The sequence below is a fragment of the Myotis myotis genome, unplaced genomic scaffold (assembly GCF_014108235.1).
Source record: "Myotis myotis isolate mMyoMyo1 unplaced genomic scaffold, mMyoMyo1.p scaffold_m19_p_9, whole genome shotgun sequence".
Lineage (NCBI taxonomy): Eukaryota > Metazoa > Chordata > Mammalia > Chiroptera > Vespertilionidae > Myotis > Myotis myotis.
Window position 1 is genome coordinate 89988154 of NW_023416401.1, and position 14653 is coordinate 90002806.

General features: G+C 38.7%; 1 protein-coding gene across 1 annotated transcript in view; it reads right to left on the minus strand.

The window, feature by feature from the left end:
• SYCP2 (synaptonemal complex protein 2) overlaps window positions 1-14653 on the minus strand; it is a 101164-nt gene that overhangs the window by 18049 nt on the left and 68462 nt on the right. Inside the window, 7 exon segments of the mRNA XM_036320983.1 lie at window positions 2906-3076; window positions 3794-3831; window positions 11105-11273; window positions 11754-11811; window positions 12813-12868; window positions 14145-14202; window positions 14298-14368. Coding sequence (XP_036176876.1) covers window positions 2906-3076; window positions 3794-3831; window positions 11105-11273; window positions 11754-11811; window positions 12813-12868; window positions 14145-14202; window positions 14298-14368 — 621 coding nt within the window.

Consider the following 14653-nt stretch of genomic DNA (forward strand, 5'->3'; position numbering starts at 1 on the left):
TATTAGCTCTTTATTATATAGGACTAGAGGCCCGATGCACGAAATTCATGCATGGAGGGTAGGGGTGTCCCTCAGCCCAGCCTGCACACTCTCCAACCTGGGACCCCTTGGGGGACGTCTGACTGCCGATCCCCACAGGGATCGGGCCTAAATTGGCAGTCAGACATCCCTCTCACAATCCAGGACTATTGGATCCTAACCACTCACCTGCTGCCTGTCTGCCTCCATGCCCCTAACTGCTTCTGCCTGCCAGCCTGATCACCCCTTAACTGCTCTCCTGCTGGCCTGATTGACACCTAACTGCTCGGCTGACTGACGCCTAACTGCTCCCCTGCTGGCCTGATCACTCCCAATTGCCCTCCCTTGCTGGCCCGATGGCCCCCTACTGCCCTCCTCTGCTGGCCATCTTGTGGTGGCCATCTTGTGATGGTGACACCACCTAGGCTTTTATTATATAGGATAATAAATACCACAAGAGATAACAATAAAATAAAGTTCAGGAGATTATACTCAGTTTAGTGAAAGCAGAGAGAGTTCCTGGGTTCCAGGGCTCTGGAGTCTGGAAAAGAGGGTGGGGAGAGAAGGAGCATTGAGGGGATGGAGGCCTGCTGGCACACAGAGTAGACAAGTACAGGTCTCATTTGGAAACTGCAGGTATTCTGACTGTCACAGCCCTGGGGGTACACTAGGGAGGAGAGGAAATAAGCTTGGAAAGGTATTTTGATGCTTTGAATGTCTGACTACATGGAGATAGATACTCAAAGTTTTCCTTTGAAGATGGAGAAGATGAGAAGGTGGCCTGGGAAGACTGACCTGACTACATGTATAGTAAACTAAAATAAGACATTACCTTAATGTCTTCCAGGTAAGAGATAAGGTTACAAACAAAGGGATATGGAGGTTTAACGATTTAAAATCAGAACAGTGTAATGGCCAGAGACACATACCTATAGTGCCAAACTCTTTAGGTTCAAACCATTTGTTTACCACTTCCTATCTGTGCTGATTTGGGCAAGTTCCTTCATCTCTCTGTGCCTCAATTTTCTCATTTGTAAAATGAGATGTCAATAACAGTACTAGTAAAGGGAACACTAGTTCACTGCTGGTGGGAATGCAGACTGGTGCAGCCACTATGGAAAACAGTATGGAGTTTCCTCAAAAAAATTAAAAATGGAACTTTCATTTGACCCAGAGATCCCACTTCTGGGAATATATCTTAAAAATCCTGAAACACCAACCAGAAAGAATATATGCATCCCTATATTTATAGCAGCATTATTACACTAGCTAAGGTCTGGAAACAGCCCAAGTCCCCATCAGTAGATGAGTGGATAAAAAGCTGTGGGAAATTTACACAATGGAATACTATGCAGCTGTAAAAAAAAGAGGGATCTCTTACCCTTAGGGACAGCATGGATGAACCTGGAGAATATTATGCTAATTGAAATAAGCTAGTCAGAGAAAGACAAGTATCACATGATCTCACTTATTTGTGGAATCTAATGAACAAAATGAATTGATCAACAAAATAGGACCTGAGGCATGGAGACATGGAACAGACTGACATACCTTAATGTGGGGTTGGGGGGATGAGAAGAGATAAACCAAAGAACTTATATAGTTATATGCATAGCCCATGGACATGGGCATAGGGTAGTGAAGACCTGGGGGATGGGTAGGGGCTGGGAGGAAGGCGGGGGGAAGGGGAGACATCTCTAATACTATCAACAATAAAAAATACATATTAAAAATAATAATAGTACTAGTCACCTATAGTACTTATGGGATTTTAAGAAGTCAAATTTACAAAGTACATATAGATGTTCCTCAATTTACAGTGGGGTATGTCCCTATAAGCCCACTATAAGTTGAAAATATGGTTGTAAAAAATGTACTTACTACATCTAACTACTGAACTTCATTAGTCTCATCTACTTAACTGTGCTCAGAACACATTATCCAAAAAACCCTGGCAACACAGTGCACTACAGTGTTGTTTGTTGACCCTGGCAATGGTGTGCCTGACTGGGAGCTGTGGCTTGCTGCCCCTGGCCACAAATTGCTAGTCTGGGCAAAGATAAAACTTCAAAACCTGAAGAATGGTTTCTACTAGTTTCACACCAGTGTAAAGTAAAAAATTATAAGTTGAACAATTGTAAGTTGAGGACTTTCTGCACTTAAAATAGTACCTGGCACATTATAAACAACACTTTAAAAAATATATATTTTTATTGATTTCAGAGAGGAAGGGAGAGGGAGAGACAGAAACATCAATGATGAGAGAGAATAATTGATTGGCTGTCTCCTGAACGCCCCCCATTGGGGACTGAGCCCACAACCCAGGCATGTGCCCTTGACTGGAATCGAACCCGGGACCCTTTAGTCCTCAAGCCAACGCTCTATCCACTGAGCAAACCGGCCAGGGCTAAACACCATTTTCTAAAACTTCATTTAAAAGCTTTCAAGCACAAGTGAGTAGGAATGGCTGTGACATTATGAGATCTAAGGAAGAAGTCAGGGATGGACAGAGAAAAAATAGTGTATGAGAAGAACCTCAGATCCAGTAGTTTTACTTTCAATCAAGAGAAAGATCTATAGTTTCCTATCAGTCTGTACTTTCTTGAAGCTTTTTGGAAAGATCAAGTATTTCTCTAATTCAAGGAGAAGTACAAATTCTTAAAGTTACAATTCTACTGGAGTCAAACATCTGTTTTGTAACACTAATGACAACTTATTACAAGCATTATATTGCCTAAGGATCAATTTTTAGAATTATATAAATTTTCTCATATAGAGGATTAAATCTTAAAAAGAAGTGAACAGATACATTTGACATTTAAAAAATCCTATATTTAATATTTTAAAAGGCTTTTAGAAATTATTAATCTAAATTGTTTCTATTTACCTTTACTAGCAATTTCTCTTTCAATGAGTGTGAAACTTCTTGTTCACATTCTGATTCTGAATTTGAGAGATCTTTATAATTTATTTTTGTGTTTGCTGCTCTTCGTGGAAGTCTGGTTCTCCCATCTGGAATGGTTTCATCTACCTTTTTGGTGGTACTCTTCTTGGGTGTCTGGGGGAGAAAAATTCCTGAATATTATATCAATATTTGAGTTACAAGAAGCACAAGTTATTTGCTATAATATATTTCTAGAAATAAAAGATTTCAGATTAGTATTTTTAAAAAGACAGAATTTTACAAAAAAGACTAGAATATACCAGAGTATTACTTAGTGATAAAAACCTAGAGAATATCATGTTAACTAAAGTAATTCAGAGAAAAACAAATACTGTATGATTTCAATTACATGTAGAATCTCAAAAACAAAACAGAAACCAACTCATAAATACAGAGCAAACTGATGGCTGCCAAAGTGGGAGGGGGGAAGGAAAGACAAAGGGGCTAAAGATTAAAAAGCATGAACTTCCAGTTATATATTTTAAAAAGACTGGATTTTACATTTCCATTCCAAATATCTTCTCTATTGCCTTTTTATCCCTGTAATTAAAGGTTTGAAAGGCCTGATTTATATTACCTAACTTAAGTAAAAAAGAGAGAGAAAAAAAAGAGATGTCAAAAATACCTTTCACCACAGAATAAAATAGACGTACAACAGGCTAACATGTTTAAAAAGGCAGAAGGTAGGAGTAAGGGTGCAAAGACTGACACAAATATGAGAAACAAGTGACTGATAAGGATAAAATTATGTGATGACACATGAATTTTTTTTCATGACAAAGAGAAAAATGATTTTAAAGGGATGTGTGAACACAAACTTCCAAGTTTTACCATTTTAGATCTTGGTTGTTCCCTTTCCAAAGATGGTCCTGCAATTCAAGAAAATAAGGTTAAAATTTTCAAATGGTTAAAAACTGGCATTAAAACTTACTGGCCACTTGAACAGGTATAAGGTATCTCATTGTAGTTTTGATTTGCATTTCCCTAATTGCCAGTGAGGTTGAATAAGTCTGTTAGAAAAAGCTAAGAACCATATGATTTCACTCATATGTGGGATGTAAGACTGAAACTCATGAACACAAACAGCAGCATGGTGGTTGCCAGAGGTAAGGGGGTGGGAGGAGAAAGGGGTTGTAATATAAGGTTACAGAAGATTTGACTTTGGGTGGTGGACACATGGTGCAATATACAGATCTTGTAAGATAGAAACCCACACCTGAAATCTCATTCATGTTGACCAATGTCACCCCAATCAATTTAATAAATAAATGAATAAATAAGTAAATGAATAAATAAGTAAATAAATCTTATTAGAATATTTCTGTATATAAGTTGAAATCATAGAAAATAGGAATACATTTTTAAACTCATTCCAACTTTAAATTTAAAGATGATTTGAGGCCAAATTGACTTTGAAAACTTTAACTGTATAGTATTTGATATCATGTGACTTACCCATTTCCCTTCTCCTTTATATTATAAAACTTTTTAAACATACAAGAGAATATGTAACGTAAGTTATAAAGTTAACATCCATGATGCTACTATTCAGTTTAGGAACTACAGTGGAACCTTGGTTCTCAAACTTAATGCGTTCCGGAAGGCTGTTCGAGAAGCACTGAATCATTTGTTTAAACACTGAATCATTTTTTCCCATTAGAAATAAGGTAAATTGAATTAATCTGTTCCAGACCCCCAAATGATTCCATTTTATTTAACACTAGAGGCCCAGTGCACAAAATTCATGCATGGGTGGGGTCCACAGGCCTGGCCAGTGTTCAGGTCCAATTGAGGCCAGGCCGATCAGGGCACTGCTGGAGAGGGAGCGACGGTTGCTGGGCGGGGCATGGAAGGAACAGACGCCGGCCACGGCCACTGCCGTCATCATTGGCACTCCGCCACCGTGTAGTACCCCGCCTCCCCCCCCCTCCTCCTTTCCTCACCGCTGCGCCACCACCACGGCGGGAGGGCGGCATGCTGATCGGGGCCTGCTGGCCAGAAGGAGGGATGAGGCATGGGAGGTTGGCTGCCGGCCCCGAGGAGGGAGCCGGTCCTCAGCCCCCTGGGAAAGGGGCCATGTCTGCCACTACCCATCCCCAATTCTCCTTTCCAACCCCAGGGGCCAGCCCTGATCGGGTGATCAGGGACTGCTGGCTGGTGGGGAGGGACCCCAGGAGGTTGTCCGGTTGGGGGTGGTTGGCTGTGGGAGCGCACTGAGCACCAGGAGTCTGCTCCTGCATTGAGCATCTGCCCCTGGTGGTCAGTGTGCGTCATAGCAACCGGTCATTCCAGTTGCTTAGGCTTTTATATATGTAGACTAGAGGCCTGGTGCACAAAAATTTGTGCACTCGGGGGGGTCCCTCAGCCTGGCCTATGCCCTCTTGCAGTCTGGGACCCCTTGGAGGATGTCCACCTGCTGGCTTAGGCTTGCTCCCTGGGGGATCAGGCCCAAGCTGGCAGTCAGACATCCCTCTAGCAGCCCGGCAGCCCTTGGGGGATGTCCACTTACCAGCAGGGAGCAGACCTAAGCTGCAGTCGGACATCCTTAGTGCTGCTGAGGTGGAGGGAGAGGCTCCCGCCACCACCGCTGTGCTAGCAGCCATCATCCTGGCTTGTGGCTGAGCAGAGCTCCCCATGTGGGAGCGCACTGACAACCAAGGGACAGCTCCTGCATTGAGCATCTGCCCCCTGGTGGTCAGTGTGTGTCATAGTGACCAGTCATTCCCAGTCATTCTGCTGTTAGGATCAATTTGCATATTACCCTTTTATTATATAGGATAGAGGTCTGGTGCATGGATGGGGGCTGGCTGGTTTGCCCTGAAGGCTGTCCTGGATCAGGGTGGGGGTCCCGCTGGGGTGCCTGGCCAGCCTGGGTGAGGGGCTGATGGCTGTTTGCAGGTGCTCACACCCCCTTCAGGGTGGGGGTCCCCACTGGGATGCCTGGCCAGCCTGGGTGAGGGGCTGATGGCTGTTTGCAGGCTGGCCACACCCCCTTTAGGGTGGGGGGTCCACTGGGGTGCCTGGCCAGTCTGGGTGAGGGGCTGAGGGCCATTTTCAGGCTGGCCAAGCCCCCCGGTGACGGAAGCTCCCAGCCTCTTCGTTTTTTCTTTTTCGTTTTTAATTCTGAAGTTTATTTACCTTCTATAATTGAAACTTTGTAGCCTTGAGTGGAGTTCAGAGCCGGCCAGGGTGGGCCAGAAGCTTGGCTTCCTCCATCGCCAGGGGCAACCCAAGCCTCCTGCTTGCTCCAGCTCCGTGGCCACGGCTGGCTGAAAGCAGGTATCTGGGGTTTATTTATCTTCTATAATTGAAACTTTGTTGCTTTGAGTAGAGCTCAGAGATGGCCGCGGCAGGCCGGAAGCTTGGCTTTCTTCATCACTGAGGCAACGAACCCTCCTGCTTGCTCCAGCTCTGTGGCTGCTGGCCGCCATCTTGGTTGGGTTAATTTGCACACAGTCACTCTGATTGGCTGGTGGGCATGGCTTAAGGCAGTGATTCCCAAAGTGTGCGCTACCGCCCCCTGGTGGGTGCTGCAGCAATCCAGGGAGGCGGTGATGGCCACAGGTGCATTTGTTTTAACTTTTTTTGTATTACCTTTCTATTCTGAGTTCAATAAATAGTTTCATAATTTCAAACTTCAATGTTTCTAATTTACACCTTTCTTTACTATATTTTACAAAAAAGGTAGAAACATTAATACATATATCTTTCTGTTTAATTGCTATTAAAATTTTAAAAAAATTAATTTCCAGGGGCGCTGAGTAATATTTTTTCTGGAAAGGGGGCGGTAGGCCAAATAAGTTTGGGAACCACTGGCTTAAGGCACAGTGAAGGTATAGTCAATTTGCATGTTTGTATTTTATTAATGTAGATTTCTTATATATAATACAATGTGTAATGTACTGTGTCATCTATAAACACTTCTTAAATTTATCGAACCACCCTCTACTAGCCTTAAATGAATTTTAAATATATCACTGCCTCCAAAATGCTATCACGGGCTAACTGCTTTTCCTTTATCCAATCAACAACAGTTTTTCTACCTATTCAATTGCCCATGATTGTTGTTTTATGAGCACTTTCACATCCTTATCAACATTAATACTCTTTTTTTTTTTTAATTGCTGACCTGTGGTCTTTGTTCTTTATTTTTTATTGACTTCAGAGAGGACAGGAGAGGGAGAGATAAAAACTTCAATGATGAGAGAACTGTGGATTGGCTGTCTTCTGCACACCTCCTACTGGGGATCAAGCCCACAACCGGGCATGTGCACTTGACTGGAATCAAACCAGGGACCCTTTAGTCTGCAGGCTAATGCTCTATCCACTAAGCCAAACCTGCTAGAGCAACATTAACACTCTTGATGGTCTCTTTGTTTTAAAATTGTGTTAATCATTGTATTCACCAGCAACAAAAACATTCCCTCCTTTGTTGCCTGAGAGATGCTTTTTGTCATGCTGAAGTATCAGCATGAAAGGATTATCAGGTTGAAAACTGAAGTTTTGTCAACAACCGAGACATTATTTCTGTGAACAACTTGGTGGAGAACCACACTGTTTGAGATGGGAGATGCTCAAGAAATGAGGTTTGACTGTAGATTGTCAATATATTGAATCTACTTATATGTATTTTTTTATGTGATCCTCTACATTCCCTCTGCTAAAGGGTAATCACTATCCTGAAATCTGTGTTTCTCATTCATTTGTCTCAAAAAAGGTTTTAATTCGCAAATATGTATCCCTAGTCAATACAATCAACTTTATAAAATAGTCATATTTTATGTAATATTCTATGACTTGTTTTATTTTTCACTCATTCTGTTTCTGAGATTTATTCACATTCTTGAGAGTAGCTTTAGACCCTATTCACTTTTTCCTTTCAAGCACAATTTCAATTTCCTGAATATTCTCTGTAGTCTAAGAAGTGAGATTATCCAAGCAAAGCAAGCAATGAAGTTCTGGAAGAAAGATTCCCAACCTTGGCAATAAGACAGCTCAGACATATTGACTTATCATTCAGTCCTTCAGCAGAGGGAATATGGAGGATCTCATAAAAGAATACATATAAGTAGATTCAACATATTGACAATCTACAATCAGTCAGATCTCTTTTCTCAAACGCCTCCCATCTTGAACAGTGTGGTTCTCCACCTAATTTTTTACAGAAAAAATGTCTCGGTTGTCGACCAAAACTTCAGTTTTCAACCTGATAACCCCTGACAAAAAGCATCTATTGGGCAACAAAGGAGAGAACGTTTTTGTTGCTGGTGAAATCAATGATTAACACAATTTTAAAACATAAAGAGACCATCAAGAGTGTTAGGGTCCAACCCCAACAGGTCCAGGGGTCCCCAAAGGTGTGGACGGAGTCGGTGAAGAAGGAATGACACGGAGACAGCGTTCAGTTGATCAGCAGCCTAGCCAGGATTTCTAGCCAGGAACTCCAGCCAAGTTCTGGTTCTTGTCTTGTTACATCTGTATTTATACCAGTTGATTTTAATCCTGTCAATTTCTATTGCAAAGGTTAGGGCGTTTCTTATCTCCATTCCAGGGAGTAAAGATTATGTAGCTTAAGGGTGATTGTTCATAGTTAAAGTGATTAACTACCCGCCTGGCATTTAGTTAAGGGGTTTTATTCCCTCCCTAACTTCAGGGAAAAACCCCTACCTGGGGAAACAACCTTTCTTGGAGAGGCGACCTTGGTTAAAACACATAGCGCCAAGAAGGTGAGCAAACATATTAAGAACAGTATGACATATATGCCAGGTCCCTTGAAACATATGCTGTGCAGATGTTTCTTCCCTGCAGTGACTGTGTCAAGCAGCAAGGATGGACTGGCTTCCAGCACAAGAGTGTTAATGTTGCCCTAGATGGTTTGGCTCATGGATAGAGCATTGGCCTGCAGACTAAAAGGTCCCTGGTTTGATTCCAGTCAAGGGCACAAAACAATTCACTCAGAAGTTCAACTTTAAAAGTAATTACTGACTACAATATTCTAACCTTTCATGTCTCCCAAGATCTCTAATCTTCCACTTTGTCCTTATTTGTACATCTTCCCACTAGACTGTAAGTTCCCTGAGAACATGTGAATCTTATGTTTCTCCAATGCTTCAAAGTCCACTAACTATGACTAGATCTAGCCACATCTTTGAACATTTTCCCACAAATTTGATCTACATTCTAATTACTACAATACTGCATCCTCTGAGCACACTAAGCTACTTCATACTTCAGTCTCTTTTTTATGATAATCCTGTTTCTTCTCTTCCTTGTGCATATGACTGGCCTCTCATCTGTTTTCAAAAATCAGCCTCATATCTAAACACATGACAAAGTTCATTTCCATATCTCTATTTTTATTTCTTTTTAAGCCATTACCTCTTCTCCCACCTCACAGGTTGCTACTGGTTATTTTTATCCTGAAATAAAATAAAAGCTGACTCCCAGAAAAAAGAATACAAAAAGATGTAGGAGCCTCTGGGACAACTTCAAGGGTACCAACATTTGCATCATGGTAGTGCTGGAAGGAGAAGAGAGTGAGCAAGAAGTTGAAAACCTATTTGAAAAAATGACAAAAAACTTCCCTTACCTGATGAAGGAAATATTCATACAAGTACAGGAAGCTCATAGTGTACCAAATAAGCTGAATCCAAAGAGGCCCACACCAAGACACATCATAATTAAAATGCAAAAGTTTAAAGACAAAAAATCTTAAGAGCAGCAAGAGAAAAGCAGTTAGTTTCCTACAAAGAAGCTCCCATAAGACTGTCAGCTGATTTCTCAACAAAAACTTTGCAGGCAAGAAGGGATTGGCAAGAAATATTCAAAGTGATGAAGAGCAAGGACTTACCACTAAGACTACTCTATCCAGCAAAGCTATCATTTAGAATTGAAGGACATATGTAGAGTTTCCCAGACAAGAAAAAGCTAAAGGAATTTACCTCAAACCAATATTACGTGAAATGTTAAAGGGTATTTTTAAAGAAGTAGAAGAAGAGTAAATAAAAAAACATGAACAATAATATGGCAACAAATGCATATATATCAACAAATGAATCTAAAAACAAAATAAATGAAGAAACAGAACACAAACAGACTGATAGATACAGGGAACATTTTGATGGTTGCCAGATGGGAAGGGAGTTGCAATTGGTAAATAAATGAAGGGATTCAGAGGTACAAATTGGTTGTTACAGAATAGTGATGGGGTTGTAAAATATAGCATAGGGAATATAGTCAATAATATTCTAATAACTATGTATGGTGTCAGGTGGGTACTAAATTTATCAGGATGATCACTTAATAAGTTATATAACGTCAATCACTGGGATATACATGTGAAACTAATATAATATTGTATGTCAAATGTAATTGAAAAAAATGATTTAAATTTAAAAAGCTGATTCCCTTAAAATAAATATAAATTTAACAGCTCAGTTATGTTGTCTTCTATTAAAAATGGAATATATTAAGTCTTTGCATTTTAGTAAACATTAAAATTGATGTTAAACAATGAAAATGGTCATTACGTCTAGCCCAAAACACATACCTCAAACTCTTATCCAACTACTTCAGGAGATTTACTAGAGAAAGCAGAAGCCATATATATGCTAGCAAAACACTCTGTGAAAATTTGGGAAAAATATTTCTACAAAAAAATTGTTTTCCTTTCAATATATATTTGCTGCATCTGTATCAATTCCTAAAACTCATGTGTGTTGGGTATGGCAGGGAATGGGGATGTTGTCCAAGCTTTGATTTTATTTAGGGTGCTGGGTTCATGAGTACTTAATATAATTATTCACAATAAATACCCAATAACTGAATAACAGTAGGCCAAGAACAGATACATGGTAACAGTATGTCATGAACCCAAGATCATGATAAATCATACTTTATGTCCCTAAATATCCCATTTAAAAAAAAGCAATTTAAATATAACCATCTTACAAAAGTAATAAAACAAAAAGCAAAACCACTGTAGTGTTTGTGTATTTGCTTTCACTCTTTTTTCTATTCATAAGGGTGTGTAATAAAAAATACTATCCACATATAAAAATATACTTAGCTACCAACAGAGCATTTTATATAGCTGAAATAGTAAAATTATTTGGAACATTTCTCTAAAAAGTGATTTCTTACTTGATTTCCCACTTTTCTCTTTCTTCTTCACACTTTTATTTCTGCTATATCCTATTAGCTGTGGTTTTGATTTTGATTCTCTTAGCCAGCTAATGTCAGTCTTGCCGTCATCACAGCTGTATTCTGTGTCAGTATCACTAAAGAGGTTTTTATTTTTATGACTTGTTACCTATTTTAAAAAAAAGAATACTCATAATAGATGAAGAAATGTGTCTTATATGGCATCCAAAGTAAGTTAAGCCAAAAATAAATTCCACAAACAAAACAACAAACAGAATAACTTCTCATGTTTTTAGCAAACTAATCTACCTGGCATTAAGGACCTATCCAAGAAGTCATGAGAAAATCCAGATCAGAGATTTGTATTTTGTTTTCTGTGCTGTTGTTAATTAAAAGCTGAATCACATCAGCTGTCTTCCATAGAGACACAACCTATTACCATCAAAGAAAGGAACTAAAGTTGTCACATCTATTACTCAATGATCACAGTAGCTCAGAGACCATTAAGAAAAGTCAAATTGGGAACATGGATAAGCTCTGAGGAAAAAAAAGATCTAATTGTTTATGTTTTCCAGTTCTGTGACAACCTTTGGTATTGGAAAATTATTAAAAGAAATACTGGTTTTAATATGAGGATATTATAACTCACTCTTTTATCTTTGGTTTTGAGAGAAGGTTCGAGTTCATCATGATTCCTTAAACCAACCCTTAAACAAAAATATACATTAATTTTAATTAATCTTAAGTACTTTTTTCTTAAGGTAGCATGCACTGAACAGTTAGATCTGGATTTTCAGCCTTAGTCTTTACTAATTCACTTATATAATTCTAGCCAAGTGATGTTTCCTCTCTGATTTCACTTAATTATAAAATTACAAGATTAGATGAAAGTACTACTAAGCCCTTTCAGTTTTATCATGTAAGATGTACAACTAATATTAAAAGTGCACAGAATCTGGCCCTAGCCGGTTTGGTTCAGTGGATAGAGTGTTGGCCTGCGGACTGAAGGGTCCTGGGTTTGATTCCGGTCAAGGGCACATGCCCAGGGTTGTGGGCTCGATCTCCAGTAGGGGGTGTTGCAGGAGGCAGCTGATCAATGATTCTCATCATTGATGTTTCTATCTCTTTCTCCCTCTCCCTCCCCCTCCCCCTTCTTCTCTGAAATCAATAAAAATAATAATATAAAAAAGTGCACAGAATCTGCATTATTAACTTTAGAAATATAGTTGACTGTTAAAAAACACAGGATTTGAACTGCGCAGATTCCTTTATACACAGATTATTTTCAATAACTACTACAAATGTATTTTCTCTTCCTTATGATTTTCTTTACATTTTCTTTTCTCTAGCTTACTTTACTGTAAGAATACTGTATATAACACATACAATATACACAGTATGTGTTACCAACTGTTTATGTTAACAGCAAGGCTTCTGGATCAACAGTAGGGTATTAGAAATTAAGTTTTTGGGGAGTCAAAAGCTATACTCAAATTTTTAACTACATAGGGGGCTGGTGCTCCTAACCCCCATGTTGTTCAAGGATCAACTATAAATGCTGAAATAACAGGATAATAATGGGAGTAATTATGACAGTATTTCATATATTAAAAACTCTCAGATAAATGGGAAGGAAATGTTTAAGAAAAAGAACAATTGAGACAAGTGTATTTTAATCTGATTCAACTAATTATAATAAACCACTTACAATTTTATTGAATTATCCATACAGGCTTCTCTAGCTGTAGCTTGAAATTCCTGGATCTATATTGTGAGTAAGCATTAATTTTTTTTTCTTAGTGTCAAAATAAGGTAAACAAAAACTAAAAGAAATAAACATAAAATCTAGTTTCTATCACTTCATATAGTCTTAAGATGTGACAACAAAATTAAGTTTAGAAAGCTAGAACTGTAAAATATACTAAAAATAAAATAAAGAGTAACTGTTTTAAATTTTCAAGCCAATTGTAAGTATTTTAAATTATTGTATCTATAAGAAAAGTGATTTTCTTGATGAAGTAGTCTGAGTTCCTCCATGTCCCAATTACTCATTTTCCTCTACTTCAATGCGAAGTACTTGAAAGGAAACTAAATATAGCTAGGTAGATACCAAACAAATTTTAAAATGTTTAAAAATGTTTGGAAAGAGACTGAACTTTGGGTAGTGAGCACACAATGGCGTATATATGTCTTCTTACAAAGTTTTACACTTAAATTCATGTTGTTAACTAATGTCACTCCAATAAGTTTAATAAAAATAAATAGAATATATATTTTAAAATATTTTAAAGCACATAGGTTATAATAACGTTATGGTCATAAGGAAACCCCTCTAATGTGTGGAAATAATTAATGTGTGAAATAATTAATATGTGAAATGTTTGCTGTGTGAAGACCCCAATACTCTGTAACTTCCAAATGTGGTGAACACCCCACTATCTTGATGTGAATGCCCTAAAGCCCTTAAAGTATAAACACCCTGCTCCCAGCACAAGGCACACCGTCTGGCTCACACTAATAAGACACAAGTTGTTTACCACCGACTATACAAGCAACAGATTTTTCTCCAGTGAACATCTCCTGCCTGATGAAAGGAGGACTCCATGTCACTCTGTGAGACAAGCCCCTGATTGACTGCCCTGCTGTGTGAGCCTGAACCAATTGTGGCCACCTGTCTGTCTCTATCTTCCTCGTCCATCTTTCGGTGTGCATCACCAGGTGGCCTTTGCTGGAGCCTAGGACCACTAGGAATAGGTAAATAAACCTTGTGTGACTGCATACTAATTCTGTCGTGTGTGTTCATGTGTTCCAGTTAGGCTCAGCTGTCTAGACATTGAAGTACCAGGGGATAGGCCGTTATTGCTGACTCCTGGTCACCTGCGTTTGTCCCACTAAGTCTAGACAGATAATCAATTAATTGGGACATAATTGGGACAACATCTATATGAGGATGGAAATAAAATATACACGCTAATAACTGCATCATAGTTACAAAATAAATACTGAATAAATACAAAATAACTACAGACTTCTAGCTTACCCCAAGTTTTATAATAGGCTCATCAGCTCCATTCAAATTAAAATTGTAAACATCATTCCTGTAAAAATGAAGAGAAATATTAACTCTATTATATAATAAACTTGTTTTCTTCAAATATAAAACAATTTGTAAAATTTATGAAAAATTACTTACAATGAATGTTCAGAAGTAACATTAACAAAAGTAGTCTTCAGTTGTCTATAACTTTTTTTCTGACCCTTTTCCTAAATACAAAAGTTTACATAAAACTATTCAAACTTGTATATTACTATACTTGGCAAATAAAGAACATGTGCAATTAAATTTTCATATACTTTCTAGTTGTTTTTCCACTAATATAAATTTTACATTTGTAATAGTTTCTTTAATGTGAATTAAATAAAAGCATTAAATATCCATACTTAAAAATACTGAAAACTGCCCAGCCGGCGTGGCTCAGTCATTGAGCATTGACCTATGAACCAGGAGGTCAGGGTTTGATTCCCAGTCAAGGCATATGCCTGGGTTGT